Here is a 17,149-nt window from a genome sequence, read left to right as displayed (position 1 = left end):
CTATCACGATGTTGCGTCAAATTGTTATTTCCATAATTTTTATAACAGCTCATACGCATGGGGATTTATCTTGGAACACACAACTTTTATTAAATTCAGTAAGAACATTTGGTTTAAAAGGACCAATTGGGGAGTTTAAAGATGTAAAAATAGTAGATTTTCCTATGGAGCAAATGATTAAATGTAAGTATATGTGCTACATTCAAAATTAACTAAAACTTTATTAAAAAATACTTAGTTAGTATATTGCCTGGCATACAATACATGCGGGAACACAATGCTTTTATTGAAATGCAAAATCAACTTTATACAATCAATAAGTATTACGAGAAAATAAAAATGCATGCCAATAATTATGATTTTGCAACTTTGGACCTAGCAAAAGAAATATTGGGACTTAAGGGTTTCGGTGGTATTTCAGAAAATATAATACAACTGACGTCTGTTTTATTCGACAATAGAAACTTTCTGAAAATTATTGCCAGAAAATCCGTAAGTATATATAATTTACAGTATAAATTCGACATTTGTTGAAATACAAATGGAAACTATTTCAAAGGATGAAGAACTAAGATGCGTTTATGTAACATCCCCGCAACAAGTGTTTGTTGATATATTAAACATTTTGGATAATGCCGAAGGTCAAGCATATTTTGCTATATACTATTCTTACAAAATACTTTCGAAAGCGAAGCTATATAATGGTAAGAAATAAATTTGATTACGATAATGTATCAACTGTTTTCATTTTAGAATACGATTCTTTAGTAGAATTGAGGAGGTATAGAAGAGAAATGCTTAAAAGATTCGAGTTATCAAAACATAAATTTTCAGAAATTGCTAAAATGAAATCTAAGGAATATCGTGCTTGCGATCCGTCTTTCTACAAAGAAGGTATCAACAAAGATACAGGATATGATATTTTTAGCTTTCTTTCCTGTTACAGGGATAAACTATGAGCAAATTACAAAACTGTTACAAGGATCTTTGGAATATGAAATGAACCTGGATCATAATACATGTTTCAAAACGTGTTCCGATTATAAGTATGTTTCACACAGAATCCAAAACAAATATGACTGCAAGGGGGCATTACACGATTGCACGTTTATTGATGCTGACATGAATGTTTGCAATTCTGTAAATATTACTCCAGATATATTAGTATAAATAAAAAAGCGTTACTGTTGTAGAATGAAAAGAGTGTTAGAAAATATCAAGTAATAGAATATAAAGATGGGACTATTCTGGGTAACAAAACCGAATGCGAAAATGAGTGGAAAAACGTAAAAAGCAAGTGGACATGGTTAGGGCATTGCACATATTGTATGTGTTACTGTGAGGATCATACTGATTCGGATCGGTATTGGAACATTCGGGAGGTTAATTCTGATATAATGAGTAATCGGTGGGTATACAAACTAAACTTATTTGCATATCCAATCATTAAATTTTAGTGTTGTGACTGGGGTACGATTTGTTAAACATAACCGAATAATTCATCTTCAAATACAGCAAGGACAATTATTGAAGAACGGCAGAATCAATATAAATTCCTTAGAATGGAAGCCTGTTGAAGATTATTCAGTCACCGATTCGCACAAATCAAAAGATCTGGACTATTTTAAACTTCATTATAATAGAAGATCAATAGATCTGGATGATTTGCATGTGGATAAAGGATATGTGGTTACAGGTCTACTTAGATAAGCAACTCAATTTTCTTGAGCTGTCTTTAAATTTATAGGAGTCAGATTTCGATTAGATGACATGAAACGACGACTAAAGCTTGAAATTGGAATGACACCTTATAATGCCAGTATTGGATTATTGACAAGAAATATACAGAAATGGCAACATAATTCTCGGAGAGCTGAGTAGATATTATAGAATTAATATTTTTTAAAGGAAATTAATATTATTTATTGTTTATAGGAAGCGAATAAATTTAAAAAATTCGGATTTGCCGACAAAATCGTTTCACTCAACAAAGCTATCTGGATCAAACGAGTATATTACTTTCACACATTCAGATTTACATAAAGATGTGGCACAGTCGACTATACCCTTCATAGATTCTCAAGCAGTAGCACCAAGAAATCCCACGCCACTGGCTGGAATTGGAATATTTCATAAAAGAGAGGAAGGATTTGGTGGATTTATTGCTCCTAAAGTATTTACATTTAATATTGACGACTTTTGAATGTATACTGAAAATAATTTAAATCAAACACGCTTTAAACAATAAAACTTTAATGCATTCTATAATGTATTTTTGTAAATAAAATTATGTAATGTATTGTTTTTTTTTTTTTAAATCAAATATTCAGATAGTGAAGACATCTGAATATATTTATTTAGTGTTTTATAAAGTGACAGAAAACTAAAATTGTTTTAAAATATTTTATTATTAAGGTAAAATATAAAGCTTTTATAAACTATGCATCAATCCAGTTAATTGTGACGTAAGAAACCGCATCATTGTCAAGCACAGATGCAACAACAGCTCTTTTTCTAACAGAAGTGCCAAGTCTGCCAAAAGCAACTATTTCTTGTGGTGACATTTTCTCAGTTCTTTCCACACATCTGACTACAAATATAGCATGGTATATAACAGGATCTCCATTATACACCAAAAAATCTCCTCCAAATTTGTGTCCATGTGTTACATAATATTTTTTTGATAAAAGATCCTTATAGACCAAATATTTTAATTTGTTTGTATGCCTTTTGTATTCTTCAACATCGGCTGTTTTCAAGTTGGGCTTCTTGAAGGGATGTTGTAGAAAAATTGGCCAGATAAAATTATCTAGGTTAATTATACATGATTTATCTAGTTCTTCCTCTAAAATGTCTTGTGTTGGTTTAATATCACCAGAATTTCTTCTTTTTTGAACAATTTTGTCTATAATTAACTCCAATTGCTTTCTACGAATTTTTTTGTATTCAATTTTTTGATTTTTTAACAGTTCATTTGAAAAAGAATCACTTTCTTCAGATATACCTGGTTCAACTAAATACAATTCAGCTATTCCCTGTTCCAGGAGAAATAATACTTCTTCATGTAATAGTTTAACTGGAAGGGCAGGAACAAAATGCGTGTTTCCTATTATTTCTCCTATAATTCTGTGTTTACTCCGCAACTCATACCATTTCTCTACATCAAAAACAAATACGTTTTTATTTATGTAATAAAGATCAATCATGTTTTGCCTGAAGAAAAAGTCAATTTAGACAATTTAAAAAAAATTTTAAATTACTTACTAATTTTAAATATGTATTATTTTTTAGGTTAGATTTTCATTGGTGCTTTATAAATTTGCAAAAAGCGACATCTATTAATGTCAATTTGATATATATAAATTGATTTAGAAGGTTTCTGTAAAACAGGTAAAATAAAAGTTACAAAAATGCCATTTATTTAATTACAAATGCATATTTTTTAAATGATGTGTGTGAAAGGTAAATAAAATCAATTTTCTATGGTATATAAAATTTAAATAATAAGAACTTATACATTGATTAATTGTAAGTCATGTAGCGAGGAGTTGCCGAGAACTTGGCGTACGATTTTATAACTTTGTTAACTGCTTCGAGGAAATCCTTTTCCGTTGCTACCTTGCGTCTGGCCCTAATTGCAAACATACCAGCTTCTGTGCAAACAGACCTATAAATGTTCAATTGTAATTAATTACTGTGTTTTAATATTTAAACACTCTAAACACACCTGATTTCAGCTCCAGTTGAGTTAGGACACAACCGTGCCAACAGTTCAAATCGAATGTCTCTCTCTACAGACATGGACCTCGCGTGAATTTTAAATATGTGGGTGCGCCCCTCCAAATCGGGCAGACCGAATTCAACTTTACGGTCAAGACGACCGGGCCTCATGAGAGCGGGATCAAGGGTATCAGGCCTGTTAGTTGCCATCAAAACTTTAATGTTACCACGGGGATCGAAACCGTCCAGTTGATTGATGAGTTCCAACATCGTACGTTGTACTTCATTGTCGCCACCAGCTCCGTCGTCGAAACGAGCGCCTAAAATATAGATTATCGTCAGAAAATACATTTGTTGATTTGTTTTACGAAATACCTCCGATGGCGTCGATTTCGTCGAAGAAAATGAGACAAGCTTTTTTCGAGCGGGCCATCTCGAACAGTTCGCGTACCATACGAGCTCCCTCGCCGACGTACTTTTGGACCAATTCGGAGCCGATCACACGGATGAAACACGCGTCTGTTCGGTTCGCTACTGCTCTTGCGCACAAAGTTTTACCGGTTCCGGGTGGGCCGAACAACAGTACGCCTTTCGGCGGCTCAATGCCCAGTTTTACAAATTTTTCGGGCTAAAATATTTTCCAGTATATGCGTTAAATAAATTTTAATTAAAAAATTATGTTTTACTTACATGAAGCAATGGAGTTTCTACCACTTCTCTAAGCTTTTCAATTTGTTCTTTGCATCCACCAACATCACTATAAGTCACATCAGGTTTCTCCTCTACTTGCATCATTGTAACTGTGGGATCAATCTTGGGTGGCAATGGTATGTGAATCTGATACTTATTTCGATCAACTCTGTAAATGTCAAGAAATGATACTTAATCTGTCAATCACAAAAAAAGACTTACCCAACACGCATGCCTTCTTCAATATCAGTTGGTGCAACAGAATCAGCTAGGTCCACAACGAACTTGGCAAACTGCTTGACATTTATAATGTATTTGGGATCATCAGTATCAGCATTTATAATCTTAGTACAACGAGCAACTTGCAAAGGTTGTTCATTTTGCAAAGTCTGTTTATCAGCTGCTAAATCCCATAATGCAGGTGGTGCCAGTCCAGTATCTAACAAAATAAACTTGTTATACAATTTACTTAATTTTGTTCTTAAAAAATGTACCTGACTCTTTGATGCCTGTGAGTTCATTAACTCTTTTGATAATGGTTTGGATATCATCTTCTACTGATTTAATGGCTTTTGTGTATTGCCCTTGTCCCTGAAATAACAAAGAAATGTGATTTATATTATATTTACTCCACATAATAAAATTTAAATTTTGGAAATGACAAAGACATTAATAAAAAATATAAATGTATTTATATAGGGTTTAAAACAATACTTACATAAGTTTTAAGTAGAGCAATATCTCCTTCATCCAAAGCTATAAAGACACAAGTTTAACAAAACATATACGAAATATTACACCCTTATCTTACATTTGATTTCTTTTTCGGGCTCCTCTTTATCCCCTTTCACCTTTCTCATATCATCTCCCAAATGGTCCGGCATTTTAATAAGTTCTAATGAGAACAATTCAAAAACAACTCAAGATTACAAGCACAATTTTACAATTTGACAGATCGGCAATTTTACAAACAGTTTGACCAACCGCACTAAGTAACACCCCATAGAATTTTTTTAGTTTATTTATACAATATAATATTAATGTTCACTCACAAAGAGACAAAAACAAACTTATTTCATTGTAAGAATATTTTCCACGATTCAATAATTTACTAATAGTAAAATATACGGATTGTAATAATAACTTAGGTTCATTTTATTTTTCGATGTTGGCACTAGTTCTTCATTGACGAAACGAGCAAGATGTCAATTTTGTTTGATGCTAATGTATTTTACTACAATATTTAGTTCGTTTGAGATACAAAAATGGTTTTATTTATTTAGTTGTGGTTAAAAATCAATCACAAAAATGAATCGAATGAGTAACGGTTAGTTGTTTTAGTGTGCAGTGATTATGACGGGTGCAGGAATAAAAATGCCTTTAATTTTAGGTAGTTCAACAATTTCGACATCCGTTAAGGATAAGTCGAAAGATTGGCAACTGGAAATATTAATGGAAAAGTTACGATCGAAAGCTACACAGTTTAAAGGACTACCAGAGATTTCTAAGAATGTTCGAATGGCTATGCTTGTAGGTTAACATGAAATTTAATGTTAAAATACATTTAAAATTTAAATAAATTTTAGGATAAGAGATATGCATTAGATAGTGTAGATAAAAGCCAGCATCAAAAATGTTTGGACACTCTTCAACATTCAATTAAAGTAACATCATTTCAAAGTATGATTGAAAGATTGGAAAGTTTAACCAGACAGTTGGGGTTAGTATCAAACAATTTATATTTGTTATGTGGTTTTATTGTTTTTAATAAAGTGCAAATATCTCTACTGAATTTGTTTATTGTGTCTATTTATTAATAAAATGATAATAATGTATATGAATGGCATGAGTGAACATTATTATATTTATGTTATATTGAATGTATTTCAATGTGTATTTAATGAAGTTTACAAAATATTGTTAAATATATGATTTATATTTATTATTGACCTTTACAATATGTTATAATATTTTACTTCTCTCAAGTGTTAAAACTGGACAAAAAGGGTATGACTTGTTTAAGGTTAAAATTCGTTGTGGAATCGACGGGTGTATTCATTTCATCAGATATGTTCTACTTAGAGATCGTGCTGGACACGAGCGGCGTGGTCAAGGACGTGAAGATCCATCATGAAGGTAAAACAGAGCAGCAGAGCTGTCTTGAGCTCGTGAATTGTTTGTCGAGTGGAGATTTCGCCGATTTTACAGCCCAGCTGGAAGGTTTCGTTTCGATTTACCAGTTGAATGCCGAGAAAAAAGTCAAATGCAAGGCGTTCACTGCACTGGAATCATTAGAAGCCGATCTGAATACTTTAGCCCAGCTTCAAGTAGGAGACTATTATATTTTCATCTGTTGCATAATAATATCGCTGTATCTCGTAGGGGTTTATGAAGGAGCCGTTTAATCTCATCCATAAATCACCTGTGGGCATACTGGAGAAGCGCAAAGGCGGGCATCCAATGAAACTGACTTATTTTGTGTCACCTTATGATTTATTGAACGTGGATCGAGGTGACTTAGATTCTATTAGTATCGAAAATGTTATCAGGAAGTCGCTTGGTTACAATGTAACTGTATGTATGGAGGGAGCGGCTGCCCACAAACTCCAAACGAGCACCCTGATAACCGTTAATCGTTCTATGAATGGAAAAGGGTAAGAAAACACTGGAGACCCAACGTTATTTAATACTAATGCTTGATGTAATAGGACCCCTTCGTATTCGCCACTGACCAATCAAAACAGTACTGTGATACCAGCCTGTTTCGTGCTGAAATTGAATAAGCCAATGCCCATGTGTTTGGGTTTAGTGCGCAAGATCCAACAGATTCAGCAGTGGTCGGAAGTCGACAATCAGACGCCTCAACCAATGCTCAATCTTATCGTCAAACACGTGAGTGATGGAAAGATGGAATGTGCCAACAACAGAGGACTTTTTGTTGTAAGTTGCATCTTGATACTGTTTATAATAGAAAATGTTATGTTACTTTTATACTATACATTTAAAATTGATTTATATTACAGACATTGCCTGACCAAACTCATTGTTACTTTATGACAGACAACAAGACCATGGAAGGCGTGTTAGTACAAAGCATTCCGTTTACACATCCTGCTCATGTGGCTAACATTCTAATGATTTTGAGAGAACAAGCCCTCTTCAATACCATTATCAGTAGTTGTGTTAGACCTAAAAGTCGACAAGGTAGATAATCTATAATTGATATTAAAAAAATTGTTTTACTGTTTCTTCATTCATTTATGGTTTCAGATTTCGAAAACATGACAATGTTCGAAGTAACCGCTCTCTCCCCGACCCACGTGTCCATTTCGCTGGAGCATCCGCTTGACGAAAGCATGGCGACTGTAGAGATGGATCTATCGGACATTGGACAGTTGACGTGTCGCGTACATGGACCTGGAACTCCGCCACCCCCCAATGCTCCCCCCGATCCTGCCAGTGATCTCGGTACCCGCATCCTAAATCGGTCGTTTTCTGTGCCGGTTACAATGCGTTCGGTTATCCGACTGTGGGAGTCTCAATCTGCAAGGGAGAATATGTATAACGGGCATGAAAATTTTAGGTAAGATAATAACTAACATTCTGATTTGTGTGTAGTAAAAACTTCAAAAAAAATATATCTTCTTAATTTTTTTTGAATAATATATGCAACTTATTATTTATTTTCAAATGTAATCATAAAAGAATATGAGATTTTTGATCTGAAAATTCTAGTAACAGCCAAACATATCCATATTTTCTCCACTAATATTTGAATTCAAATCAATAGCGCATTTCAATATATTCTGTGAAGTTTGTAGTGTCAAGAGTAAGAATTACGTGTGATTTTTAATTAATAACAATAATAAGAACTTATTATTACTCTAAATTCTTTCTCTTGACACCATGTTTATCAACTTCAAGAACGTTGAAGTTATAGAATGTTGTCAGTGTGTTTCTACCTCCATTATTATGATAAAGAATATGGCAAATGTTCTCAGGGCAAACAATTATGTCTTAAATATATCTTTAATTGGTGAATTACAAAGAAAAACTGATTTAAAAATATACGTTTCTTCCATAACTACATTTATTTATATATTTTTATGCCTATACGATTAGTAGTTTCTGATATCGAGCATTTGTATTTCCGACACTTTAATAAATATATTGTACATTTAATTCGATAACTCAATGTCTTGATAATTTGATTTTTCCTGGTAAGTTATGATTAGAGTTATCGAAGTTCGACGGTAGTTCTAAATTTGCACATAACTTCAGAAAGAACGAACTTCAGAAATGGGGAAAATCCCTACCCTAACAATAAATAACAGACAATCAGAATATGGTAATTGATTTTCTTTTTATTGGTTAGTTTACCCCTCGGTTCCGGCGACCCGGGAGGTCACAAGGGCGGTCCAGGTAACACACTGACGGAATACGGGGGGTTAAACACGAAAGTGAAGGAGGAACCGACCACGAACACGGGCCACAATATGATGATGCAAGGCCATCAGGGCATGTTTTTGAATGAATCAGTGTTGGCGAATGCAAATTTTTCAAATTTCCCACCTTCTGAAGGGGTACTGTCCAACATGGAGCTGTTAAGCAGCTTCGGGGACAAGTCGAAGCGTCAGAAGCGCAAAGCGACCGACGAGCTGTGGAAGAGCAGCAAGAGGAGGGTGGGAGAGGACGACCTGATTGAGTCGTCTAGTTGCGATTCAACGTCGCGCAGTACCCCACTATCGCAGGAGAACGACACGAACACCCCTAACTCGGCGTTGGGGTTTCAGCCGTCGGATTTTGAACTGTCCTCGCTCGATCCCGCCGAATTGCTGCAGAGCGAGGACAAGGACGGCGACGCGGAATTCGAGGGCATTGACGAACTGGCCGACGTCGAGGACATTCTAGCCGCCGGTGCCGTCAACGAGGCTCTAAAAAACGACGAACCGCCGCTCTTGGACAACAAGGTAGCTTTTAAATTAATTCAGTAGAAACAAAATAGACTTTATTAATTTGTATTTCAGAGTTCAGTGATGACATCGGCAACGTTGAGCATCACCCCGGTTACTGCCGGTTCGCCGGGGTTTAGTCCGGGCGGCGTCGTCCCTGAAACGTCCGTCCGACCCGGCATTGAGATAATACCTTTGGCGCACGCTTCCATGATACCCAGTTCTATCACAATTACGCCTATATCATCGTCGACATCGTCCAAATCGTCCGAAGAAAGGTCCAAAGACAAAAAGAGTAGCAAGAGTAAATCCGACGATAAAAACCGACTGGAAAAGAAAAAGAAGAAAAAGGTATGTTACAATTTTAAAATATATAATAATTTATTAAATAAATATTGTTACAGCGGGATGGAAGTCCTATGGGACCACCGGATAAAGTTCCTATGAAGCAGGATCCACTCCTAAAACCGGTATCGGTTAGCATTAAACCCGCGGAGTCCCCACCTTCACATATATCCGCCCCCGGCACACCCACATCTCCCGGAAGCATGATGCGAAAGTTTAGTGCATCACCGACTCACAACCGGCCATCGATATCTTCTTTGAGTGGGAAACTCAGTCCGAATTTGGTGAAGTCAAGCTTGAAGACTGGATCGTCCGTTTCGACACATCAAAGTCCGAAACATTCCCCGGCGCACATTGCTAGCAGTCCTAAGCACATGTCTTCAGGTATATTACTGTTTTCTTCCTGATCTCGTGTTAAAAATTATTATTTTTATTTTATTTTTATAGGCATTTCAAGTCCCAAGCATGTTACATCACCGAAACATCCGGCTGCAGGTGGCGGTTCAGGTGGCAAACCTAGCATGTCGACATTGAAGAGTGCCGCCAATTCACCATCGGGAAAAGGTGGCAGCAGTGGTGATTCTAAGAACAAGTCGTCGCTGAGTTCATCCAAAGATTCCTCCTCGTCCAGAGATAAGGACAAGAAACAGTCATCATCATCATCATCATCATCATCAAGCATGTTCAGTTCCAGCAACTCAAAATCTAAATCGTCATCTTCTGTGAAGGTTAAACCGTTGGATTTGAATGTCGGAATGGAGACTACACAAGAAGGTTTGTCCGTTTATTGTAATTAAAGATTTTACAGAAATGTCAGGTAAGGACAAAATAATTTTGACTTCATCAGTCTGACGAGAAATGAATTAAATGAGTCAATGAATGAGGCAAGCCATGCACAATAACTAATTTAATTATATATTTACAGGTTTGTCATCGCCAAGCGGTGGGGGAGATTCTAGGTCCAATCCAAATCAGGTCAGGAACAGAAAAGGTTCTCTTTCCGCCATAGTTGATAAATTAAAGGTAAACGCGCAGCATTGCGACAGTGCCACGGACCTGACAACAAAATCTAGCAGTAACCGCGATAACCGCGAACGGACAAGTCAATCATCAAACAAATCGTTGGTGGACGCGAGTAAAATGTGTACAAAAGTGGGCGAACCAAAAAACTCGGAATATATGGTGAAACCCAGTTCAGATGGCATGAAGATTACGATCAACAAAACGCGTGGCAAGGAGAGCAAATCATCGAGTACGAACAAATCCTCAAACACGGGTACGGGTTCACCAAAAATACACACGGGCTTAAAACCGGGAGTTAATAGCGGACCGGCGTCAAAAAAGTCTGTGTCCAAAGAACAGATACTGAAGAACAATAGCATATCGGGGAGCGCGACCAACGCCGCCATGGTCGGTACAAGTTCCTCCGCTTACAACAGTTTGAAAGGTTCCAGTTCCAGTAACAGCGCCAAAAATCATTCTCTTATGATGGGTTCTAAACTACCAAATACCGGATCTAAATCAATATCTAAACAGTCCGGTTCCCCGAAAACCTCAACCGGGTTGAACTCCGCGGATTTCAACCGTTCCAAAGATAGGATAAAGAGTTCTAAGAGCGGTGTGGAAAAATCATTTTTTACAATGAAAGAGAGAGGCAAAGGCAGTCCAACTCCTGGAAAGGATGATAGTGAAGGAATTCCGAAGATTACGCAACTGAATACATATCCATCAATGGAGGGTATAATTAAACAACTTGACTTCAAGAAGTTCCAAATACCTAAACTGTCTGCAAGATCGTCCGAAGATAAGAAATCCATGAACAAAGATACACCTAATAATATCGGGAGAAGTACTGTGGACACTAATATTTTCGAGACCACTTCTTTGCCTAAATATGCGAATCCTATTACCTTCCCTAATAAAACTTTTGAAAATTCTTTGGAACAGAAGCGGAACAATGTAAATATAAACTTGAATATTGGTACCAGTGGTTTGAAGAATGAAGATATGGACGATAAAAAGAAGGATTTGTCTCAGAGTTTGTCAAGTTCTCAAGGTAAATTTCGTAAATTTTTCTTTATTTGACGTTAAACATTTTTTTTTTTCAAGGAACACAAAATTGACTAGGTCTGCTTACACTATATGAAGCTTTTATGTGGAAAATGTTACAAGTTACTTATGTAAGTATGACTTGGCAATATTAATAATCTCTATTAACGCTTATTTATTTTGAGAAAATGTTTAGAAATTATTAGTAAAATATTAACTTTAATCACTTGTTAGTTAAATGTTTCATTATATAGCATTATTATAATCTTTTTTATTAGAAACTTTATTTTTTCAGGCGAAGATCCATATTAACTATCAAATACTGCCAGTTTCGTGAGAAATTATTTTTTTACTACTTAAATAGGACTTTGAAGACTTAACCGCCATCATCTTGTGGACAAAAGTATTTATTTGATGTAATGCCGCATTTCATTCCATATTTACATGTACTTACGTGACACGGTATCTGAACGTTCTTCCTAGTTTTGACGTTAAAATTTCCGTGTACTTAATTGCCAATACCGACTTGTAGGATGTTTTTACGTAGTAATGAAATATTTCCGAAGTTGATGCCATAATAATAATAATAATTATTCTAGACTAAAGACAAACCAAAATCAAAATATTGACGTTTTCATCATTATAATCCAAAACAATGGAAACATGGCAAATTTAGCCAATTAGAAATTTACATTTTGAGAAGTATTTGCAGTGGTATGCTATATAAGTGACTTAAAAGACTGATTTACTAATGTTGAGTTATTTGTCTTTATTTGAGTACAATATATCTGTCTTTACTTTTTGAATTACACCATGTCTCTGGTGCTAATTATTTATAATTCAAATTAGTATATTTTGTTTGTTACTACCTTATTTATAAATTGTGAAATATGTTTTATTTGAAGTTCCAGTCAATCTTACAAATTCATCTATCTTGTTTTTTATTTTATTTTGTATAAATTTATACAATTAGGTAAACTACCACTTGTGATAGATAAACTAGAGGTTGGCGTCGAATATTTCATTCACTTGTCTATAGCAGTCTGCTAGGACTTAATGGAACTTTATCCTAGTGTATTTTGTATATAAAATTCTTTAAATAATTGTATATATGTATGTAATTAGAAAACTTATTAGTTGTAAAGTATTATTGTGTAGGCAATATTTTATAATATTTTTAAAATACGTGTATATATTAGTATTTTTTACTTACGCAATAATGTACTTTTCATCTTATGTTCGTCTCGTCTTCATTGTACAGTACATTTTGTTTCAGTTTTTATTTTCTTAATTTAATGATGTTATCTATTATACCTGAATAAATATTTAATTTATTAGACTTGATTGTTATTTATATAATTAGAACAAATAAAATTCTTCCCAATTTTTGAATAAAGTTTTATTTTATATGAGTAATATAAAATTACACAAAATTATTTAGGAATAGAATTGTGATTTATTCTACCTCCCGCTTTTTTTATTTCTCTTATACTCTTTGTCCTTGTGACTTTTCTTTTTTTCTTTAGATGACTCATCTGATTCATCACTACTGACACTATCACTAAGCTTCTTATGCTTCTTTGATTTTTTCTTTTTTCTTGGTTCACTATCTGATTCATCTGAACTATCCTGTTTCTTTTTACCTTTTTTAGACTTTTTTCTGTCAGAATCACTGGAAGAGTCGGAACTTTCAACCTTCTTTTTAGATTTTTTGCGCTTCTTTTTTGATTCTCTGTCTGACTCACAATCACTTGACTGTGATCTGTCTCTTCTCAATGATTTATTTGTCTTAACATCCTTATTTCTGGGTCTGCCTCTGTCTGAATCATTACTATATCTTTTCCTTTCTGTTCTCCTGTCATCCCTGCTCACTTTATCATTTCTATTGCCGCTATATTTTTCATCTCTATATTTATATCTATCAGTTCTTGAGTCATACCTGTCTCTGTTTCTTTCATCTTCATATCTGGGTGATCTAGATCTGTAATTATCATATCTTCTTGATCTATTATCCCTTGAATCATGCCTTCTTCTTTCACTATACTTACCTCTATCTCTTCTAGGGGATACAGATCTCCTATATGATTTGCTACTGTTTCTATATTCATTTCCACGCCGATTTTCTTCACGTTTTTTCTGCTCATTACCTTGCCAGCTTCTGCCCCCATTTTTTATTTTATAGTTTCCTTTTCCCACATCATTACCATTTTCTTTAGTCCTTTCACCCTTGTCATTAAAGTGTGCAACACCTCTGCCTTTTCCTAACCACTTCACTTTAGAAACACTCTGTGAAAAGTCCACATGTATTCTTCTATCATCAATCAGTACATTGTCCATTTTAAAATAGGCTTGTTCACATGCTGCTTTATCGTCAAATTCCACAAAGGCATACTGAAGAGACTCACCAGATTTTCTGTCTCTTATTACTTCACATGAGTTGATCTTGCCAAATCTACTGAAGATAATTTCTAAATCGTCATCGGTAGTTACTGGATTGAGTTTACATACGAATAAAACATTTTCTGGTGGTGCCATTTCAGCATCAGGCAAATCACCAACCATCTCTAAAATTGTAGCTCTTGCTTTCGCTTCTCTTTCGGCTTGCATTTCGGCGATTTCTTGCGCCGACTTTCCTTCCATCTCATCAATTTCTTCATCTGGAGCGATTCTACCACCTTGCAGTCTTTCTGCTGAAGGTGATGGGGACCTTTCAGGCACATTTAGGCGTTTAGGATCTGGAAATGGATCATCCAGGATGACTGTATGGGTTATTCGTATGTCTTGATAAGGACGATCATCCGTGTCGCAAATTGCCTCATTGATTTGTTCCAGTACCTCAAAACCTTCTACTACCTCACCAAACACACAATGTTTTCCATCCAAGTAATTCAGGTCCTCACCGAGGGTGAAGAAAAATTGGGAACCAATCATACCTTCATTGTTGCCCACAAATGAAACTAATCCCATTTTTGTGTGTTTAATTCTGGGTTCCTTTTCTGATTCAAAATACCTTTTCAATGGTCCATCCAATACTCCGTACATTGATTCACCACCTTTCCTTGAACCTGTAGGATCACCGGTTTGCGCTATAAAACCCCGGCTGATCGTGTGGAACAAATTGTAGTTGTAGTATTTGATTTTGCATAGCTTTAAGAAGTTTAAGCAAGCTCTAGGGCGATCTTTAAGGAACAAATCCACGGTTATATCGCCCGCTGTAGTTTCAATTACCACCGACATTTTGAACTGAAAAATGAAAGCAATTAGTTTGAGATTGTTAATATTTAAATAAATTTTGGTTCTACCTGTTTTTATTTAAGATACATGTAAGCGTTAATTATTGAAAAAGCGGTTCAGAAAGTCAGGTTATGTTTATGTGACAGATCTTTGTTTTATCACTGACTAATCGGTTGAAACGAAAGATAAAACAGAAATCTTCAAATTGTTAAGATACGTTATTTTCCGGTAGATGACCAAAAGTTCACTTATTTTAAAATATAAGTGGGAAATGGACAAGAAGTATTATATTTTACGAATATTTCTGTAAAGCAAAATTTATCAAATTTAATTGTTTATATTACACAGAACACTTGGATATAATTTTTTTACTTAGATTGTTAGACCAATAGAGATTCTCTTTTTTCTAAATATTTATTTGCAGTTAATTAATATTTGAAATAAGTTAATTTATTATATTTTTTTGTAAAATAGTACATATCTAAATATTATTGTTGATAAAACAAAACAATCAAACTATGCAATATTTTTAAATATTTTTAGTATATCTAACTCTAGAAGTATTTTTCTCTATACATAAAATGGTAAAATCTGTTACAGTTGCTATAAGGAAAGTTCCCCGTATAAATGAAACAGCATCGGAACCGTGATAGAATCGGAAATGCGGAGCATGTGTGCGGACAAGTGTTTTGAAAAATTTTCAGCGCAACAAACCGAAGTTAACGAGAATCGAAAGAGATAGCGGTCCCGTGGGTATTCCGGGACTCCAGATGCGATCGGGATTGTCGTCCTCCCGCTTGGTCACCTTCCTCAACAAATTGAATTAGGGCCGAATTTAGCTTATTGTAAAGGGAATTCCGACGGACCCATACTCAGTTCTTTATCGATAATTTAGATACGTTACAATTGTGCAAGGGATACGGATCGATTGTGCTTTTATTAAGATGTAATTGGATGGTGGGGTTCTGTGATGATCAAATCTGTGGAAATACAAACACTCATACATTGTTTTACACCGAAATTTAAAATTTCTTACGTCATGAAATTGATTTTATTAATATTGACATTTTACATAAGAAATACCAATTGGGGGCATATTGAAAGTTGGGGACAAGCAAAATGCCATGGATGTAGTTCGTCTCACATATGTATTCTCGGCTTGTATCTACACATACGTAGACATCCCAGAGGTATTGCCAAAATAAATATTTCATGGAAATCGCCCCTCAATTTAGCGCAGAAAATGTGGGCCCATTTTTATATGGAATATTGTCAGCACGTTTTTTGCCTACATACTATTTTAACTTTTGTTTTTATTGGAGAAATTGTCGCGAGGTGCGACTAATGGTTGCAGTATAATAAGTACAATATTTCAGGAAGACGTAAACAGTTTCGACGGTGGGTGTCTAAAACTAAGTTAATTCGTGGCGAAACGCGCCATCGTGTCTGTCTGCAACAAATTCTGTCTTGATCTATTCTTTGCATATGTCTAGTTTCGACTTCATCCCTTCAAATTAAGTTTGGAAAACTTTGGCAGGGTTGTTGCCGTCGAATTTTACTAAGGGAGTCACATCAGCTGTCTCGGGTTGCTATTGCAAAGCACAAATTACTGTAACACATAAAATACATGTGTAAACGTTTAAAAACTGACATAAAACTAAGACATTCCATTATGTGTGGGTGTCGACGTGGAACGCAAAACGGACCAATTCCGCCACATGCACGGAAAACTGCTGTATGACATTTAAGTTTGATTTTCACCGGGGGAGCTGTTTACTACGCCAATCTTACGCCGGCGGTGTTCCCGACTAGACGAAAAACAAATTTAAGGGTAAATAAATTGAAAAGTGACGCGTTTTATAACTCACGGTGCAGAGGGATCGTTCCGAGATTGCATATTAAAAATTGTAATGTTACCGTCAGCATTATTAAATCCAGACAAATATTGTGATGTGCTTGTTTGGACTGACATTGTCTTAAAAATGTTTAGTTTCACGACGTTTCGAAAACTACTGTTGATCCGAATGAGCTTTTCATATTTAAACCCATTGGGCATTGAGTGCAGCATGATTTTTTAAACAAACCTTTAGCAAATATGTTCCACTATCATATGAACCTATTTTACATTTACGGGAGGAATTTTTTAAGTTCGAAATAGT

The 17,149-nt window shown here is 35.0% G+C and overlaps 5 protein-coding genes across 5 annotated transcripts; 2 read left to right on the top strand and 3 right to left on the bottom strand.

Moving 5' to 3' along the window:
• The first annotated feature begins 15 nt into the window (after positions 1–15).
• LOC109609294 (uncharacterized) lies at positions 16–2,280 on the top strand. Its single transcript, XM_049961716.1, has 9 exons — positions 16–183; positions 239–492; positions 560–704; positions 754–894; positions 947–1,140; positions 1,194–1,408; positions 1,458–1,696; positions 1,748–1,877; positions 1,936–2,280. Exons 1-9 carry the CDS (start codon positions 165–167, stop codon positions 2,201–2,203), a joined length of 1,605 nt encoding a protein of 534 aa, XP_049817673.1. The 5' UTR covers positions 16–164; the 3' UTR covers positions 2,204–2,280.
• Positions 2,281–2,318: 38 nt separating this feature from the next.
• LOC109609293 (uncharacterized) lies at positions 2,319–3,319 on the bottom strand. The gene is made up of 2 exons (XM_020025935.2): positions 3,265–3,319; positions 2,319–3,213 (listed from the first exon to the last, which is right to left on the bottom strand). The coding sequence occupies exon 2, from the start codon at positions 3,204–3,206 to the stop codon at positions 2,439–2,441; it is 768 nt and encodes a 255-aa protein (XP_019881494.2). The 5' UTR covers positions 3,207–3,213; positions 3,265–3,319; the 3' UTR covers positions 2,319–2,438.
• Positions 3,320–3,396: 77 nt separating this feature from the next.
• Positions 3,397–5,377, bottom strand: LOC109609292 (26S proteasome regulatory subunit 7). Its single transcript, XM_049961720.1, has 8 exons — positions 5,222–5,377; positions 5,129–5,166; positions 4,905–5,001; positions 4,633–4,849; positions 4,411–4,579; positions 4,096–4,348; positions 3,728–4,040; positions 3,397–3,667 (listed from the first exon to the last, which is right to left on the bottom strand). Exons 1-8 carry the CDS (start codon positions 5,292–5,294, stop codon positions 3,523–3,525), a joined length of 1,305 nt encoding a protein of 434 aa, XP_049817677.1. The 5' UTR covers positions 5,295–5,377; the 3' UTR covers positions 3,397–3,522.
• Positions 5,378–5,608: 231 nt separating this feature from the next.
• LOC109609290 (mediator of RNA polymerase II transcription subunit 1) lies at positions 5,609–13,095 on the top strand. Its single transcript, XM_020025932.2, has 15 exons — positions 5,609–5,737; positions 5,801–5,940; positions 5,997–6,130; positions 6,434–6,737; positions 6,793–7,064; positions 7,119–7,350; positions 7,434–7,614; positions 7,681–7,993; positions 8,786–9,380; positions 9,438–9,713; positions 9,767–10,091; positions 10,155–10,481; positions 10,633–11,763; positions 11,817–11,887; positions 12,052–13,095. The coding sequence occupies exons 1-14, from the start codon at positions 5,719–5,721 to the stop codon at positions 11,828–11,830; spliced, it is 4,263 nt and encodes a 1,420-aa protein (XP_019881491.2). The 5' UTR covers positions 5,609–5,718; the 3' UTR covers positions 11,831–11,887; positions 12,052–13,095.
• A 43-nt stretch (positions 13,096–13,138) lies between these two features.
• Positions 13,139–15,156, bottom strand: LOC109609291 (peptidyl-prolyl cis-trans isomerase sig-7). Its single transcript, XM_020025933.2, has 2 exons — positions 15,059–15,156; positions 13,139–14,999 (listed from the first exon to the last, which is right to left on the bottom strand). The coding sequence occupies exon 2, from the start codon at positions 14,991–14,993 to the stop codon at positions 13,218–13,220; it is 1,776 nt and encodes a 591-aa protein (XP_019881492.1). The 5' UTR covers positions 14,994–14,999; positions 15,059–15,156; the 3' UTR covers positions 13,139–13,217.
• Between the last annotated feature and the right edge of the window lie 1,993 nt (positions 15,157–17,149).

Source organism: Aethina tumida, chromosome 1, assembly GCF_024364675.1.
Source record: "Aethina tumida isolate Nest 87 chromosome 1, icAetTumi1.1, whole genome shotgun sequence".
In the NCBI taxonomy this organism is placed as follows: Eukaryota; Metazoa; Arthropoda; class Insecta; order Coleoptera; family Nitidulidae; genus Aethina; species Aethina tumida.
The sequence above is the reverse complement of the archived record's forward strand: the minus strand, read 5'-3'. Positions and strand labels throughout refer to the sequence as shown.